The sequence below is a fragment of the Myotis nattereri genome (assembly GCF_964212035.1).
Source record: "Myotis nattereri genome assembly, chromosome: 18".
Classification (NCBI taxonomy): domain Eukaryota; kingdom Metazoa; phylum Chordata; class Mammalia; order Chiroptera; family Vespertilionidae; genus Myotis; species Myotis nattereri.
This window is the reverse complement of record NC_138093.1, coordinates 14,203,222-14,217,046: the sequence shown is the minus strand read 5'-3', so window position 1 is coordinate 14,217,046 and position 13,825 is coordinate 14,203,222. Positions and strand designations below refer to the sequence as shown.

Genomic DNA, 13,825 nt, shown 5'->3' with positions numbered 1-13,825 from the left:
CAGGGCCTCGGCCCATCCCAGCTGGCACCGAGGAGGGAAGGGCCATGGGAGACCCAGCTCTGGATTACAGGTGTGGGGAAAGCAAAGAGGAAGGATCTGGAGTATTAAACTCCCTCCTTTATGGATGGAGAGGAGGAACAAATGGGGCCCCAGTTCAGCCTGCGAATGGACATAAGCAAAGCGAAAGCCTCTTGGGGACGTATGCCTGGTGCAAAGGTCAAACAGAAACGGTGTGACCACTCCATCCCGAGTCAGGTACGTGGAAGGCTGGTTGAGAGCAAAAACCAATCCCTTCGCTTTCCCTGTGGAGCAGAAGTGCGCAAAGAATATGGAGAAGGGGAACCCCTGGGGTGCACACAGGGCAGCCAGGAGCAGCCGGACGCTGTCTGCGGGTCGGTGGGGAGGCAGAGCCCCAATTTCCAGTCCTGCCTCCCACACTCTTGGTATGACAACTCGCTCACCTGTGCAGAGTCAATGACGGCCACGATCATGTTCAGTAGCTCCCCACTCCGCAAGGTCTCATCTGGAAACTGGAGAGAGAGAAAAAGGGGCCCTAGGGCAGGAGTCCAGGGCGCACCCCACTCCCCTGCCTTGGCACATGGTGGGGGGGCTGGGTGAGCCGGACACAGGGTCCTAATAGAAAACCCTAAACAAAGACCCAACAGCTATGAAGCTGGGAACCTAACCCCCGAGAGCCGGGCTGTGCTGTGTGTGTGGCAGTGTGTGCGTGCGCACGAGGGAAGGAATGGGAACTATGCAGGGACAAAGCCAGAGCAGAACGGATTGGACACGACGGTTCGTTCTGTGTGGTGACAAAATATGCATTTGCATCTCTGGCAGCAAAGAAATCCAATCTATTCTGATCCTGAGCCAAAGAAGAGAAGGTGTAGAGAGTGTGTGGGTGTTCAGGGAGTGTTCAGGGTGTCGGGGGTGGGCAGGACCCCTTCTGGAGAAACCAGTTCACCAGTCAGGGAGCAGAGAAGGAAACTCCCATCTGCTGCGCATCTGCACCCCCCCGCCCCGCCCCGCTCCAGTTCTGGCTGAGATCACAGTTCCTCCTGTCATGCCCACACCCTGGGCCCCGACTTCCCAGTTCCTGCGAACTTTCACCAAAGGAGGAAGAGCTGACACCTCCTGTGTTCCAGTTCCAGGGAAGACTGCGCGTGGGCCGGGAAATGAAAGCTGAGCCTCCACCAGAGGCCCTGGTCTTTGGGAACCATTAGAAAGCCTCCGAGGGTGAGCCATCTGCTGGCAAGAGGGCTGAAGTCTGTGAACGTGGATCTAGGGGGGGCCCGTCCTGGGTGCAGAAGGTGGGGCCAAGCCATGAAGCCAAGTACACAGGCCCCGATCCCAACTCACTTAGAAACTCAGGAGCTTTGAGACCTTTTTAAATCTTTAATAAAGATGGGGACGGAGAGGACAGCTGTGGTGTGGGGAGAAATGGCTCACCAAGGCCAGTGGGGTGGGTAAGGAGCGTCAGGGTTGTGTGCAATGAGACAGGGGATGCTGCTACCCCACCCCATGGACACGGGTGGAGGCACTGACCTCTGTGTAGATGGAGGGTGTGAGGTGGCACAGCAGTCGCACGTCATCCTCCTGGCAGGCCTTCATGTCCATCATTAAGCAGGTGTGCAGGTCACCCAGCTGGGTGGCCTGGGCAAATGACTCGTACAGGTTCATCTTCCCTGCGGCGGCTTTGCTGCAGGACCAGTGGAGCCTAAGCCAGCAGCCTGGCCCCAACGGCCAACCTCAGGCATCCCCCGAGGTGGCTGCCACTGAAACCCCTCTGCTACCCAGGTGCCTGGGTCTGATCTAGTTCACGGCTCTCCCCCGCCTCCCCAAGGGTTGGATGACTGATGGGAACCAGGAGCCGCTGCTCCTTCTCCCCGCCTTTCCCAGTCTCTACCAGGGCTCGGACCACAGCGAATCAGCTACTTAAACGGGGACAGGCAAGAACAGGGGAGAGGGGGCCCGGGTCAAGCTAAGAAACCTTCCTTCCTGCTCTCTGGGCTCTGAGCAATGAGGACAATGACTCCTACCTCACAACACACACAGACCTTAACTCAGAATGGATTACAGGCCTAACTGTAAAAACTAAATGTATACTTCTTAGAAAATACAGAAGCTTACATCGTCATGACATCAAAAGCACAAGTGACCAAAAAAAGTAAACTGGACTCATCGAAATGTAAAACTTTTGTGTTTCAAAGGATGCCATAAAGAAAGTGAAAAGATGAAAAAATTATGGGGAAAAAAAAAAAAAAAGAAAGTGAAAAGATAACCCACAGAATGGGAGAAAATATATGCAAACCATACATTTGATAAGGAACTTGCATCCAGGATATATAAAGAACTCTTAAAAATCAACAGTAAGAGGACAAATAGCCCAATTAAAAAAGAGGAATGAATTTGGACAGCTGGTGTAGCTCAGCGGTTAAGTGTCGACCCAGGAACCAAGAAATTGCCCTTAAATTCCTGGTCAGGGCACATGGCCAGGTTGCGGGCTCGGTCCCCACAAGAGGGCGTGCAGGAGGCAGCCAATCAATAATGTTTCCCTCTCTTCGATGCCTTCTATCTCTCTATTCTTCTCCCTTCCTCTCTCTCTAAAAAAAAATCAATAAAAAACAAACAAGCAAGTAAACAAAAAAACCACAGTGAGATACCACTTCACACCCATTACAATGGCCATAATCAAAAAGCCAAACAGTAAGAAGTGTTGGGGGAACATGTAGAAAATTTAGACTCTCACACATCGCTGGGGGAATGTAAAATGGTTGCAGTCACTTTGGAAAAACAGTTTGGCACTTCCTCAGAAACTTAAAAATAGAGTTACCATCTGACCCATTCCTAGGTGTATACCCAGGAAAGCCAAAACCATATGCTCACCCACAAATCTGCACATGAATGTTCACAAAGGAAAAGTAGAAACAACTGCAATGCCCATCACTGAGCGAATGGATATTACAAAACGTGGAGCATTATTCACTCACGGAAAAGGAAGGAAGTGCTGATGCACGCTGCAATGGGGATGGGGACAGACCTCGAGAACAGCACGCTAAGTGACAAAAGCCAGGCACGGAAGTCACACACTGTGATTCCATTTGCTGGTATATGAAATATCCAGAATAAATAATGCTACAGACGGAAAACAAACCAGTGGTGACAGGGCTGGGTAAAGGGAGGAAGGGAAAGTGGCTGCCAAAGGGTGCGGGTTTCTTCTCAGGCTGATAAACATGTTCTGATTGGACAGTAGTAATAGTTGTACAACTTTGTGACTCTACTAACAACTACTGAATTGTACACTTTAAAGCTGTTATTTAAAAAATAAAAGAGAGAGAGCGCTCATGGAAGGCCCTGGCGATGACAGACAGGTGGGAGTCCGCGCGTGGTAGGAGAGAGGCGCTCCAGGGTGCTCCCTGGCCCCTGCTTAAATGTGGGGCCCACGCCCACCTGGCCCTCAGGTAGTAGAGCAGGTGGTAGCCGATCTTGGGCTGCCTCTGGTACAGCTCGGAGAGAAGGTCCAGAAGCAGAGAGAAGCTGCTGTTGTCTTCCTGCATCTGGCACAGGTTCCTGGAGGGAGACGGGAGGGAGGAGCGGAGCTTCACCCAGGCTCCTGGGGAGGCATGTCTGCTTGCCCCACTGAAGACCCTTCCGTCCTGGAAAGGGGTCCCCTTACCCCGGGACAGAAGCATTCGTGCGCTCTAGGGAGGGTGGAGGGCAGGGCAGTGTCTCCTACCGCTGGATGCTTACCTAAATATTAGGTAGAGGGGCTTCCCCACAGATTCCTCCAGGGACCTACGAGAGGAAGGTGATGTGTGAGAGTCCATGTAAGAGGAGAGGGTGGGCTGCAGGCAGATTTTGTGGAGGACCAGCTTGAGGCAAGAGGCCAGCCTCCTCCTTTCCTAACTAAAGTCAGTGTCCTGCTGCTCCAGAGGCTCGGTCACAGAGAAAACAGGTTCCTCACATGGGACCACATCTGGGTGGTCATCGTCACTGAAAGTGAGATCCCGCCCTTCAGGGAGGATCCAGGCAAGGTCCGGTCCCACCTCAAGTAGCAAGGAGGGGGCTGCTGGGTACAGCAGCCGGGCAGGGCAACAGGGTGGGCTAGTCCACCGCCCCAGCACGCTTGGCCTTCAGCAGGGAAAAAGGAATCCTAGTTTAAATGAGTCAGTACACGTGAATCAGAACAGATGGTTTTTCTCAAGCCCTCAGCAAGGTGCCTCTTGGAGCACAGTTCTGGCTCCTAAAAGTCAGAAAGATGAGCCTTACTCCTCCGTAACCTCCTCGGGCAGCACCTCCCCTCGGAAGTGGGCCTTGAAGAGCTCCTGTAGGCAGGACGCAAGGACAGACAGCTGCTCTGAGTCAAAGTCCTCCTGGTGGTGAGACAGGGGAGGGGAAATCACTGTCAGACCCGAGCCTACTGCCCCCACTACCTAGACTCATCAGCTTCCACCTCCAGCCTGGATTAACCAGCCTCTCCCCCGAGAAAAGGGGACCCACTGGGCAGGGCAGGAGGGAGTCAGCTGCTGGGGGCGGGGGGGGGGGGGGGGGAGGAGGAGGGCGCCTGAAGCTGGGCAGGCTGGGCTGCTTCCTCCCTCAGGCAATGGGTTTCTTACCTCCAGGACCTGGTCCACAATTTCCTGCATGACCTCACACTGGGCCTCGGTATCGCTGCAGTGCAGAGCGAGAAGAAAGCTCAGGGACGTAAGCGATAGCGGAGGGCAGGACACACCCCCCAGCACGCACGCTCGCCCGCACAGAGACAAGACAAGACAAAGGAGCTCTGTGTGACCCTGTGCTTGTGTGGGAGGATCGGGGTAGAATTTGCTGCTCTCTGCGCAGAGGCCCATTCTGAAGTGAAATCCCCACAATCCTGCTTCGAAATTCAAAGCCTCAGAACAGACGGAGTGAGAACAGACGGAGTGAGAACCCGGGATGCCGGGAAATGAGGCTGCCACACCCAGTCCCTACACGCCAACATAAACTGCAGAAGGCATCCCTTATGCAACTTCAACTACCTCTCCATACACCTACCACGTCCCCCCCAACCCCCCCATCCTGCCACCCACTAAGCACCAGGAAGAGAGCCCGGGCTGGATGTCCGGGGGCTGAGAGCAGCGGGTGCACCTACCTGCCTTTCTGTAGCTGGAGCACCTTGTCCCTTAGGGACTCATCCAACTGGTCAAGGTAAGGGGTGATGTCAACTGGCTCCTCCACAACTGTCTCTTTGATGGGGTGGAAGCGAAACTCTCTCTTCTTTCCTGAAGGGAGTGATTTGGGAAGGAAGTCACTTTGCCCAGATACCAGCAACGGAGACAGCCCCCCCCCCCCCCAATACTCTGTCCCCCTCTCGTGCACTCAGCACGGTGTGAGTGGCCTGAGCATTTCCCTGAATGTGTGCACACCCGAGCCCTGAGGAGCAAACAAGGCCAGGGACCACTTCTCCTTTCCCCTCCTGCTTCAGGGCCAAGTGCAGGGCTCTGCACCCGGAGTCTCAGCCAGTGCCCGTTAACAGGCAAAGGCGACAGAGAAACCGCGCACAGGCTTCTCCTACCAATGGAGCTGGCACACCCGGAGCTGCCCGAGCTGCTGGCCTCACCTTTGCTGTTCAGATCCTCCTCGTCATCACTGAAGGCTGCTTCTGCATTGTCATAGCAACTCTCATCCTTGTCTGACATGTGGTTGTCCATCTCCATGGAAACTGGCTCCTCAATTTTGACTTGGGAAAGAAAGACAAGGCATTCGATGGCCCCCTGTGTCCTCTAACACGTACCTCGCTTAGAAAAGAGGAGACTGAAGGGCAAGTGAGAGAATAAGGATTTCACGACCTAAGTGGAATATGAACCCTGAAGGATAAAGGTCCTATTCTCCCAACCCTCCAGGACTTGCACGGGGATCTGCCAGGAATAAAACAGCACAGGCCACGACTCCTCTATGCTCAGCTCAGGATCAGCGAGTAGATAAGACCAAGGACAGTCTTAAGCACTCTTTAATTTAAAGCCAACTTGGGAAGTTTTGCTTGGCTTAACTCCTCCTCCTAAACAAAAAGTGTTTGTGTGTCTGAAATTGGGAGCAAGACTTGAGACCCAACATGACAACCTTTCACCAAGGCCAGGGCCCTGGCCTGAAAAGGAAAAAGGTGGACAAAGTTAAAGCAAGGTAAACACATCCCATGAACATCTCTACCTGCTGAAGACAGGTTAATAAGAGGAAAAATAGTTAAGAGAGCACGAGAGATTAGCGCAAGTGAGATAAATTAGATGGAAAGACCCTGGCCCGGCAGCTCCGCTGGTTAGAGAACTGTCCCAATACGCCAAGGTTGTGGGTTCAAACCCCGGTCAGGACACACACAAGAATCAACCAATGAATGCATATATAAGTGGAACAACAAATTGACATTTCTCTCCCTCTCTCTCTAAAGATCAGTGAAAAGATTTTTTTAAATTAGACGGAGAGGGAGAACCTAGGAAGACATGAAAAGGAATCAGAAGAGAGGTAGGGAAGGGAAAATGAATGGACAATGACGGAGGTAGAGCGCTGCACAGGTGTGACCCCTAAACAGGGGCTCTCGTCTGAGCACCCTGAATGTCCCCATCCCTCTTCCGAAGCAGGTGACGACATGGGAGGGTCCATACCTTCCACAGGGGGGCTGGGTGAACTGCAGAACTCAGGAAACTTCTCCCTCAGCATGGCCCGCAGCTCCTTGTCCAATTTAGGGTTGTCAAACAAAGGAGCCAAGTGCCTAACAGGGACCATGAATGAAGATCAACATCAGGGCTCCTCCCTCCTAACTTGACACGGAGGCACAGGGGTAGGTCTAAGCCCGACCAGTGTAACTGGGCTACGGTCAGGTCCTGGGAGGGTCCCCAGGGGACAGGGACGCATCTGAAGCCCTTTGTCTTGTGACGGCAGGAGAGACATTTCTCTGAGAGTCAAGAGAACACAGGCAGAGCCTTCTGAGGTGGAGCCAGTGCTCCCTGTACCTCTCAAGGAAAAGGGTCCACAGTCGTATGGCAATATCTGCATGTGCCTGACCTGGTGAAAACGGGAAAACAACCTCCCTCTCCCCAGACAGAAAGTCCTTACGCCAAGACCCGCTTCTCCACAATGTGGTTGAGGGAGGAGAAGACACCCTGCCGCACGTGGCCCTCCAGTGGTGGGTAGAAGTTGGGAATGATCTGGAAGGGAAGAAGGGAGAGCATGAGCACGGGATCTAAAAGGCTGCTTTAAAATAAAATAAAATAAAATAAAATAAATAAAATAAAATAAAAAAAATAAAATAAAATAAATAAAATAATAAAATAAAATAAATAAAATAAAATAAAATAAAATAATAAAATAAAATAAATAAAATAAAATAAAATAAAATAGATATGGAGCCCAGCTGGTGTGGCTCAGTGGTGGAGCATTGATTCATGAACCAGGAGGTCAAAGTTCGATTCCCAGTCAGGGCACATGCCCGGGTTGCTGGCTCAATCCCCAGTGGGGGGCGTGCAGGAGGCAGTCGATCAATGATTCCCTCTCACAGATGTTTCATTTCTCTCTCTCTCTCTCAAATCAATTTTTAGAAATACATTAGTTTTTAAATTAAAAAAAAAGGACTGTTTCAGGAATTTCCCTGTCATCCTTGCGCAGGACCCTGCTAGTCTCTGTATTGTTCCAGTTGCAGAGCACAGGGCTGGTTCTGACTGGGCCACGAGAGTGTGGCTGCGGAAAGGGCTGGGTGCTCCTGACTGCTCCAGGCTCCCAAAGTGGGAACTTTACTGGACCGGCTGCTCCTCCAGGAGACTAGAGTCTATGTTAAGTCATCATCCCTGAGGATGGGAAACCTCATGGAAACGTGGGAAGACCCAACTGAAGACGGCAGGAATTCATTAACTCGGGGGATGGGACCTACCACCACTTCTGCTCCCCCAGGCAAGGGGCACTGGGAGGACCTACTCACTGACCTAGAAGGTTGGAGGGGACACACACTTAGCGGCTCAGCCCGGCAAGAGGAGAAAAGAGGCAACGGCACTTACACGGCACATGAAGTCCAGGAGTGTGGCAGTGATGGCGGGGTGGGGCTTCATGGAGTGGTGCATGACCAGGATGGCTGGCTCTGGAGAGCGTGGAGTTAAAGGGACCCATATCAGAGGGTCTGTTCTTAGCTCCATAAACCGAATGATCAATATATATGAATGGTTCCAGAGCTATCCCTGCCCCCTAGTCCCACTGAGCAGGTCCAAAGGCACACACCCCCCCAAACAGTGGGCAGACCTCATCTCCCGTCTTGTCCCCAGTACTCAGCTTGGAGGGAGGAGGTAGCAGGAGAGGGAAAGCGGGATGTGGTGCAGCCCTTTCCTCTGCAGAGATCCCCCTCCCCGTCCCCCTACTCCCCCCCCCCCCCCCGTCCCCCTACTCCGCCCCCCCCCCCCCCCCCCGCAAGTCTAAGCATCAGGCTACAGGGAAAAGAGGGTGGAGTACTGCTTGGCCTCATCAAAGCAACTTCTCTTCTAGGTCAAGGGAGCACTGATGAGAAACAACGGAACTGCTCCCAGATAAGCTGCCTCACGCCACTCGCCCTGACTGATGACTGCTGTCACTGAGGCCGGGGGCCCGGGGGGTGGTGGTGGGGAGAGTGAGGCTGCGGGGTCTCATTCACATACCTATGTTCATAATGCTGTCCTTGTCTGGGCTGAAGAACAGCCAGTCGTAAAACAAAGCCAGCTTGGCGTTAGAGGCAGCGACATTTGACTAGAGGAGAGAGGGGAAAAGGAGGGCTAGTTTCATCAACCAGCTCCCTTCCCTTTAGGAGCCAAGACAGATTCCAGGGCTCACAATACTGACCCATCGAGGAAAATTCAGTTCCTAGTGAGACAGAATGGAACCCCCACGGGGGTGAGGGACACCAAGTCTGTATATGAGTGTGAGTCCCTTACGGTCTCACCAACCAGGGCTGAAGTTCAGCGTGGGGTCTCACATATCCAGAAGCACACCCCTGACCCCATAAGGGAAGACACCTGGGCTGGGAGTCCCTGGTCACTCGTGAGCTGAGACAGCACGAGTCTGAGCCCTTGCTGGATGCACCAGGCACATTCCTAAGGGAAAGACCCTAGGAATAGCCTGCTGTTATATCTGAATCAGCACATTCCAAGGATACAGTCAGATGGGGGGGCAGGAGACCTGTGAGAAGAGGTCAGAGGGCAACTAGACGCCAGGGAGCAGAGGGTTTCCCACCCTTGGCATGGGAGGGAAATGCTGGGGAGGAGATGGCTCCATTGTGAATTCACTACTTTTGGAGAAGAGAAGTATCCAAAGCCGATGCCAAAGGCATGGAAGTGAGTGTGTGAGGATCACAGCTCTGGATCTGAGCAAGAACAGTCACCCGTGGTTTCTGGAAGAAGGAATGCCTAGAAGCCCAGGCTTGGGGACTGGCACTAGAGGCATAGGTGAACCTGTTTAACCCCAAGCCCAGATGGGAAATAATGAGTGCAAGTAAATTTCTCGAGACATGAAGTGCAAAGACAGACATTCATGAGAGTAAACAAGGGTCCTTAGGGGTCAGGGGGCTCGGAGAGTCAGGAAGAAGCATGGATATTTGGGGAACGTGAGGGAGGGGGGACTCTTTGCCACCCAACAGCCTCCATGGTCCAGCCTCTCACCGTGCATGTTGTCAGCAGCCAACCAATGATGGCCCATCGGGGCAGGATGTCTGAACTCAGCACTTCATTAGAAGGGTGGACAACCCCACAGATGTAGCGAATGAGGTCACAGCGCAGAGACTGACTGTCGGGGGTTGACAGGTACTGGCGCTGGAACCAATCCTGGTATCGCTTTTGTTGACCAAACCGCACCTGGTGGAAGACATTGGAAAAGAAAGGTGGAAGGGAAGGTGAGGTCTCTGGGCAGAGGAAAATGAGCACCATTCAACTCTAGGCTGGAGCCAGACCTCAATTTCTTCCCACAATTTATTAATCAACTAATACTGTCTCTCAAGTCTCCCCTCCTTGATTAAAAAAAAAAAAAAATGCTGAAAGTCACAGACCAGTGGAGCATTCGTTCTTGCCACTGACCTGATGTCACATTACCTGCAACTGCCGCCCGATTTTGGCTCCTCCTCCTGTACTGGTTCCTGATTCTGCAGTCATAGCATAACCTTTTTTTCCCCCCATAAGTACAATCTTTTATTTTCTTGAGTTACTTGTGAACAGCAAGCAATGCCGCTTCAGAACCAGAGCTGAGCCACTGCACTGCTCAGCACTGACTAAAAGCTGACACTAAAGGACTTAACAGGATAATTATCCAAGGTACATACAACCTCCAAGCTTTCTTGCAGTTAAGTCCTTCCCCCAAACAGGTTATGAACAGCAACACTAATTAAGAAGAAAGACCTGGTTTTCCTCTTCTATTTCCCAAATTCAACCAAAACAGAGTAGAAGGGTTAAAAGGTGGGGGGGTGGGGGGACACACACCCAACATCTAGACCAACATTGTCCATAGAACTGTCTGCAATGGTGGTAGTTATTGGACACTTAAAATGTAGCTCCTGCAACCAAGGTCCTGAATGGTTAATCTTACTTAGTTTTAACTATTTAAATCGCAACACCTGGCTAGTGGCTGCCACACAGGACAGCACAGATCAGACGGCTCTCCTGGATGACCCGGGGAGCTGAGCGCTGGCTGCCCAGTTGCCCTGACACCAGGCTGGCTGCAGAGGAGCGGCTGTCGGGAGATTCTGTTAGAAATACAGATTCTTCAGATTCTCTGGGGAAGTGGGTTCCAGGAAGATGTATTTTTCAGATGCTCCTCAAGCAATTCTGCTATAAGTCAGCCATGTTTGGAAACCAAAAGACCAGGGCTCTCTTCCTGAGAGCTCATGGTTCACCCAGAGGAACGGTGGGTTTTCCCGAATGAACATCCTCACTTTACCCTTTTATAGCACATTTCACACTTACCAGTTACATTATTTCTTTACAATTATTCGTTTAATGGCACTTCAGATAGACACATGCTGGAACTGTCTCTCTCTCATTCCGTGATGTATCCCCGTTCTTAGTGCCAGGCCCAGTGCCAGGCAGATGAGGGGCACCCACTTGACCACATGCCCCCGGTCAGTGACAGACGGGCAGGCTGGAGGAAGGAGCCTCGCAGGCGAGCTTACCCGGGAGGTCATGAAGAGCAGCTTCGTCTCCATGTCTGGGGTTAGACGGCATGCTAGGAATTTTCGGGATGTCCTTGACTGAAGAAGCTGCAGGATGCCTGAATCAAGCGTAGATGGGAAGAGAAAAACGAGAAGCTTGAGGACTAGAATGGAAGGCAGGTGGGGAACCTGGACCAAGGACTGCTGGCCAATGGTCTTACTTGTGGGGAAATTCTAAGATAAGACCAGCGCATAGGTGCAAGTGGGGGTTCTAACCAGCATCTGTATATTCTGCTCCAGTGAACCACCATCCCCACAACCCAGACATATTCATTCTCTTCTACTGGCCATCCAGAGCTACTCACATTATTCCAGTTGGCATCATGTGGATGGTTAGGGGGGATATGGGAAACCCTCGCCTCTCCTCCTGCTCTTGACGGTCCCATCACTGGGCCCCGGGATCAGTGTGGTGTGTGGCATAAGCATGAGCCCTGGAGTCAGACACACTTGGATCCTAATCCTGCCTCTGACACTTACCAGCTGTGTGGCCTTGAGCAAATTACTTTATCTCCTTGAGTCTAATTTTCTTTATCCGTAAATATGGAAAGTGGAACATCCATCTTACAGGATGTCCTAAAGATTAAATGAGTTAATATAGGGTGTCCCAAAAAAATGTAAACACTTTAACAGCTGATAGCTCACTTAAATTTCACTCCTTTTCAGCTTTAACTGATCTGAAATAATGGGTGAAACCAGACTAAGCTTTGAACAAGGAAAACTTTATCCTAACATGCCATGCCACTAGACTTTTTTATGGGGATACATAAAAGATCAAGTTTACAGTACAAAACCAGCAACAGTTGCCGAAACCGGTTTGGCTCAGTGGATAGAGCGTCGGCCTGCGGATTGAAAGGTCCCAGGTTTGATTCCGGTCAAGGACATGTACCTGGGTTGCAGGCACATCCCCAGTAGGAGATGTGCAGGAGGCAGCTGATCGATGTTTCTCTCTCATCGATGTTTCTAACTCTCTCTCTCCCTTCCTCTCTGTAAAAAATCAATAAAATAAAAACAAACAAACAAACAAAAAAACCCCAGCAACAGTCAATGAATTGAAGGCGCACAAATATCGAATGAAATGATTCTTGATGTTTGCGATTCTATTGCTTCAAGTTATCAGCAGTGTCTAGACCAGACGGTCATCAATTTGAAAACAGGTGTTGTCAAAAAAACTGTTCATTTCTGTAGATTCTTTTAAATTTTGAAATTGAGCTGTATGTTAATAAACAGCAACTTCATACTCATTCAAAGTGTGTGTATATTTTTTGAGACACCCTGTATGCATGTGCCTGGCACACAGTTGGCACTCAAAACAACTTAATACACGTTCAATATAAGAGCTGCACCCTGCACACCTCTAATGCGGTTCTGACTCTCCAGGTCCTAACCGACTGTTTTCATGGCAGGTGTGTATGCACACACACGTGTGGCAGAGGTGGGGCGGGGAGCAAAGCTGTACAGTTATAGTTTACCATAAGCAGGAACTCGGGAAGGAGAAGGGACATGGGAAGGACCGTGTCAGAGGAGGCGCACGGAGCTACTTTCCCTCCCCCAAAGAGGATTTTGACCAGCTGGATCCTTGGAATTCAGAGACAATGCTGCTCCTGGGAGGCGCCTTCTCTTACAGGACTCATTCCAGCGCCTTTGCTGACTCAGTCTCACGAGCTGACCTCTGACTCCCCTGCTGGACTCAGTGAAGCTGGAAAGTGGTCATCGGCTCACCCCCTGAGCCAAACAGCTGCCGGGAGGGGGAGGAGCAGGGTCCCAGTGCTGTTTCACTTTTCTTAGGAGCAACGACAGCTGGGGCCTGTCGAGCAGGGCTATCTGGGAACCAGATGGATTGTCCTGTAGCTCTGCCATTCCCTTATCCAGCTGCACTTGGCAGAGCCTGCTTGGTCCCAAGCTTCCTCTATCTGACTGCCAAAGCCTCTCCTACACACGAAACTCTGCCCTCTTGATTCAAGCAGTACATACGTACTGACCTCCCACCTCTCCTGGACAGCATGCCCCAGCCCGTACTCACCTGTGAACTGAGGACTCAGGGCCTGGGGGTTATGGATAATATCTTTCCAAAGCAGTTCAAATTCTGGTATCCTGGCAACATTCTGAAGTAGTCTTACGAGGTCCCGGCCAATCATCAAACATTCCATGAACTTGATGGGGTGAGGGGTTACAGATAGGAAAAAGAATGAAAACATGGATTGTTTACCTGCTGCAGAGGGGGCGAAGGAACAACATGTTCCAGGGAGGGAATGGAGGAGGGCTGAAGGGATTATATGATTTCTTCTGGAACGAAGGACTGGCTCCTAGCTGCTCAGGGGAAGAGAGCTCGAAGTTGGGGACTGATGTCAAGGATGAGAGGTTACTAGAAACTGCTGGAACCCTTTTGGCTTTCACAATAATCTCTTGCCTTCTCCCAGAACTGTTTCCATCCAGGTCAAGAGAGACTGAAATTCTAAAAGGACAGGACTAGCAAATTGAGCCCCATACACCTCACCCCAAAACTCACTTGCTCAACAGAACAAAGGAATGATCTATATCTGTGCTGCCCAAAAGAATACTCATTAGCCACAATTAGCACTTGAAATGTGGCTAATTCAACTAAGGAATAAATTTAAAAATTTTATCTAATTTTAAAATTTAAAT

At 51.1% G+C, this 13,825-nt stretch overlaps 1 protein-coding gene across 1 annotated transcript in view; it reads right to left on the bottom strand.

The window, feature by feature from the left end:
* INTS3 (integrator complex subunit 3) overlaps positions 1-13,825 on the bottom strand; it is a gene marked incomplete at its 5' end in the record, with an annotated part of 37,860 nt that overhangs the window by 4,740 nt on the left and 19,295 nt on the right. The window contains 15 exons of the mRNA XM_081111866.1: positions 462-530; positions 1,546-1,699; positions 3,451-3,570; positions 3,751-3,795; positions 4,270-4,373; positions 4,617-4,671; positions 5,132-5,261; positions 5,600-5,719; positions 6,636-6,742; positions 7,087-7,178; positions 8,022-8,101; positions 8,649-8,736; positions 9,645-9,836; positions 11,144-11,241; positions 13,203-13,332. Coding sequence (XP_080967992.1) covers positions 462-530; positions 1,546-1,699; positions 3,451-3,570; positions 3,751-3,795; positions 4,270-4,373; positions 4,617-4,671; positions 5,132-5,261; positions 5,600-5,719; positions 6,636-6,742; positions 7,087-7,178; positions 8,022-8,101; positions 8,649-8,736; positions 9,645-9,836; positions 11,144-11,241; positions 13,203-13,332 — 1,584 coding nt within the window. The remainder of the gene's footprint in view (positions 1-461; positions 531-1,545; positions 1,700-3,450; positions 3,571-3,750; positions 3,796-4,269; positions 4,374-4,616; positions 4,672-5,131; positions 5,262-5,599; positions 5,720-6,635; positions 6,743-7,086; positions 7,179-8,021; positions 8,102-8,648; positions 8,737-9,644; positions 9,837-11,143; positions 11,242-13,202; positions 13,333-13,825) is intronic.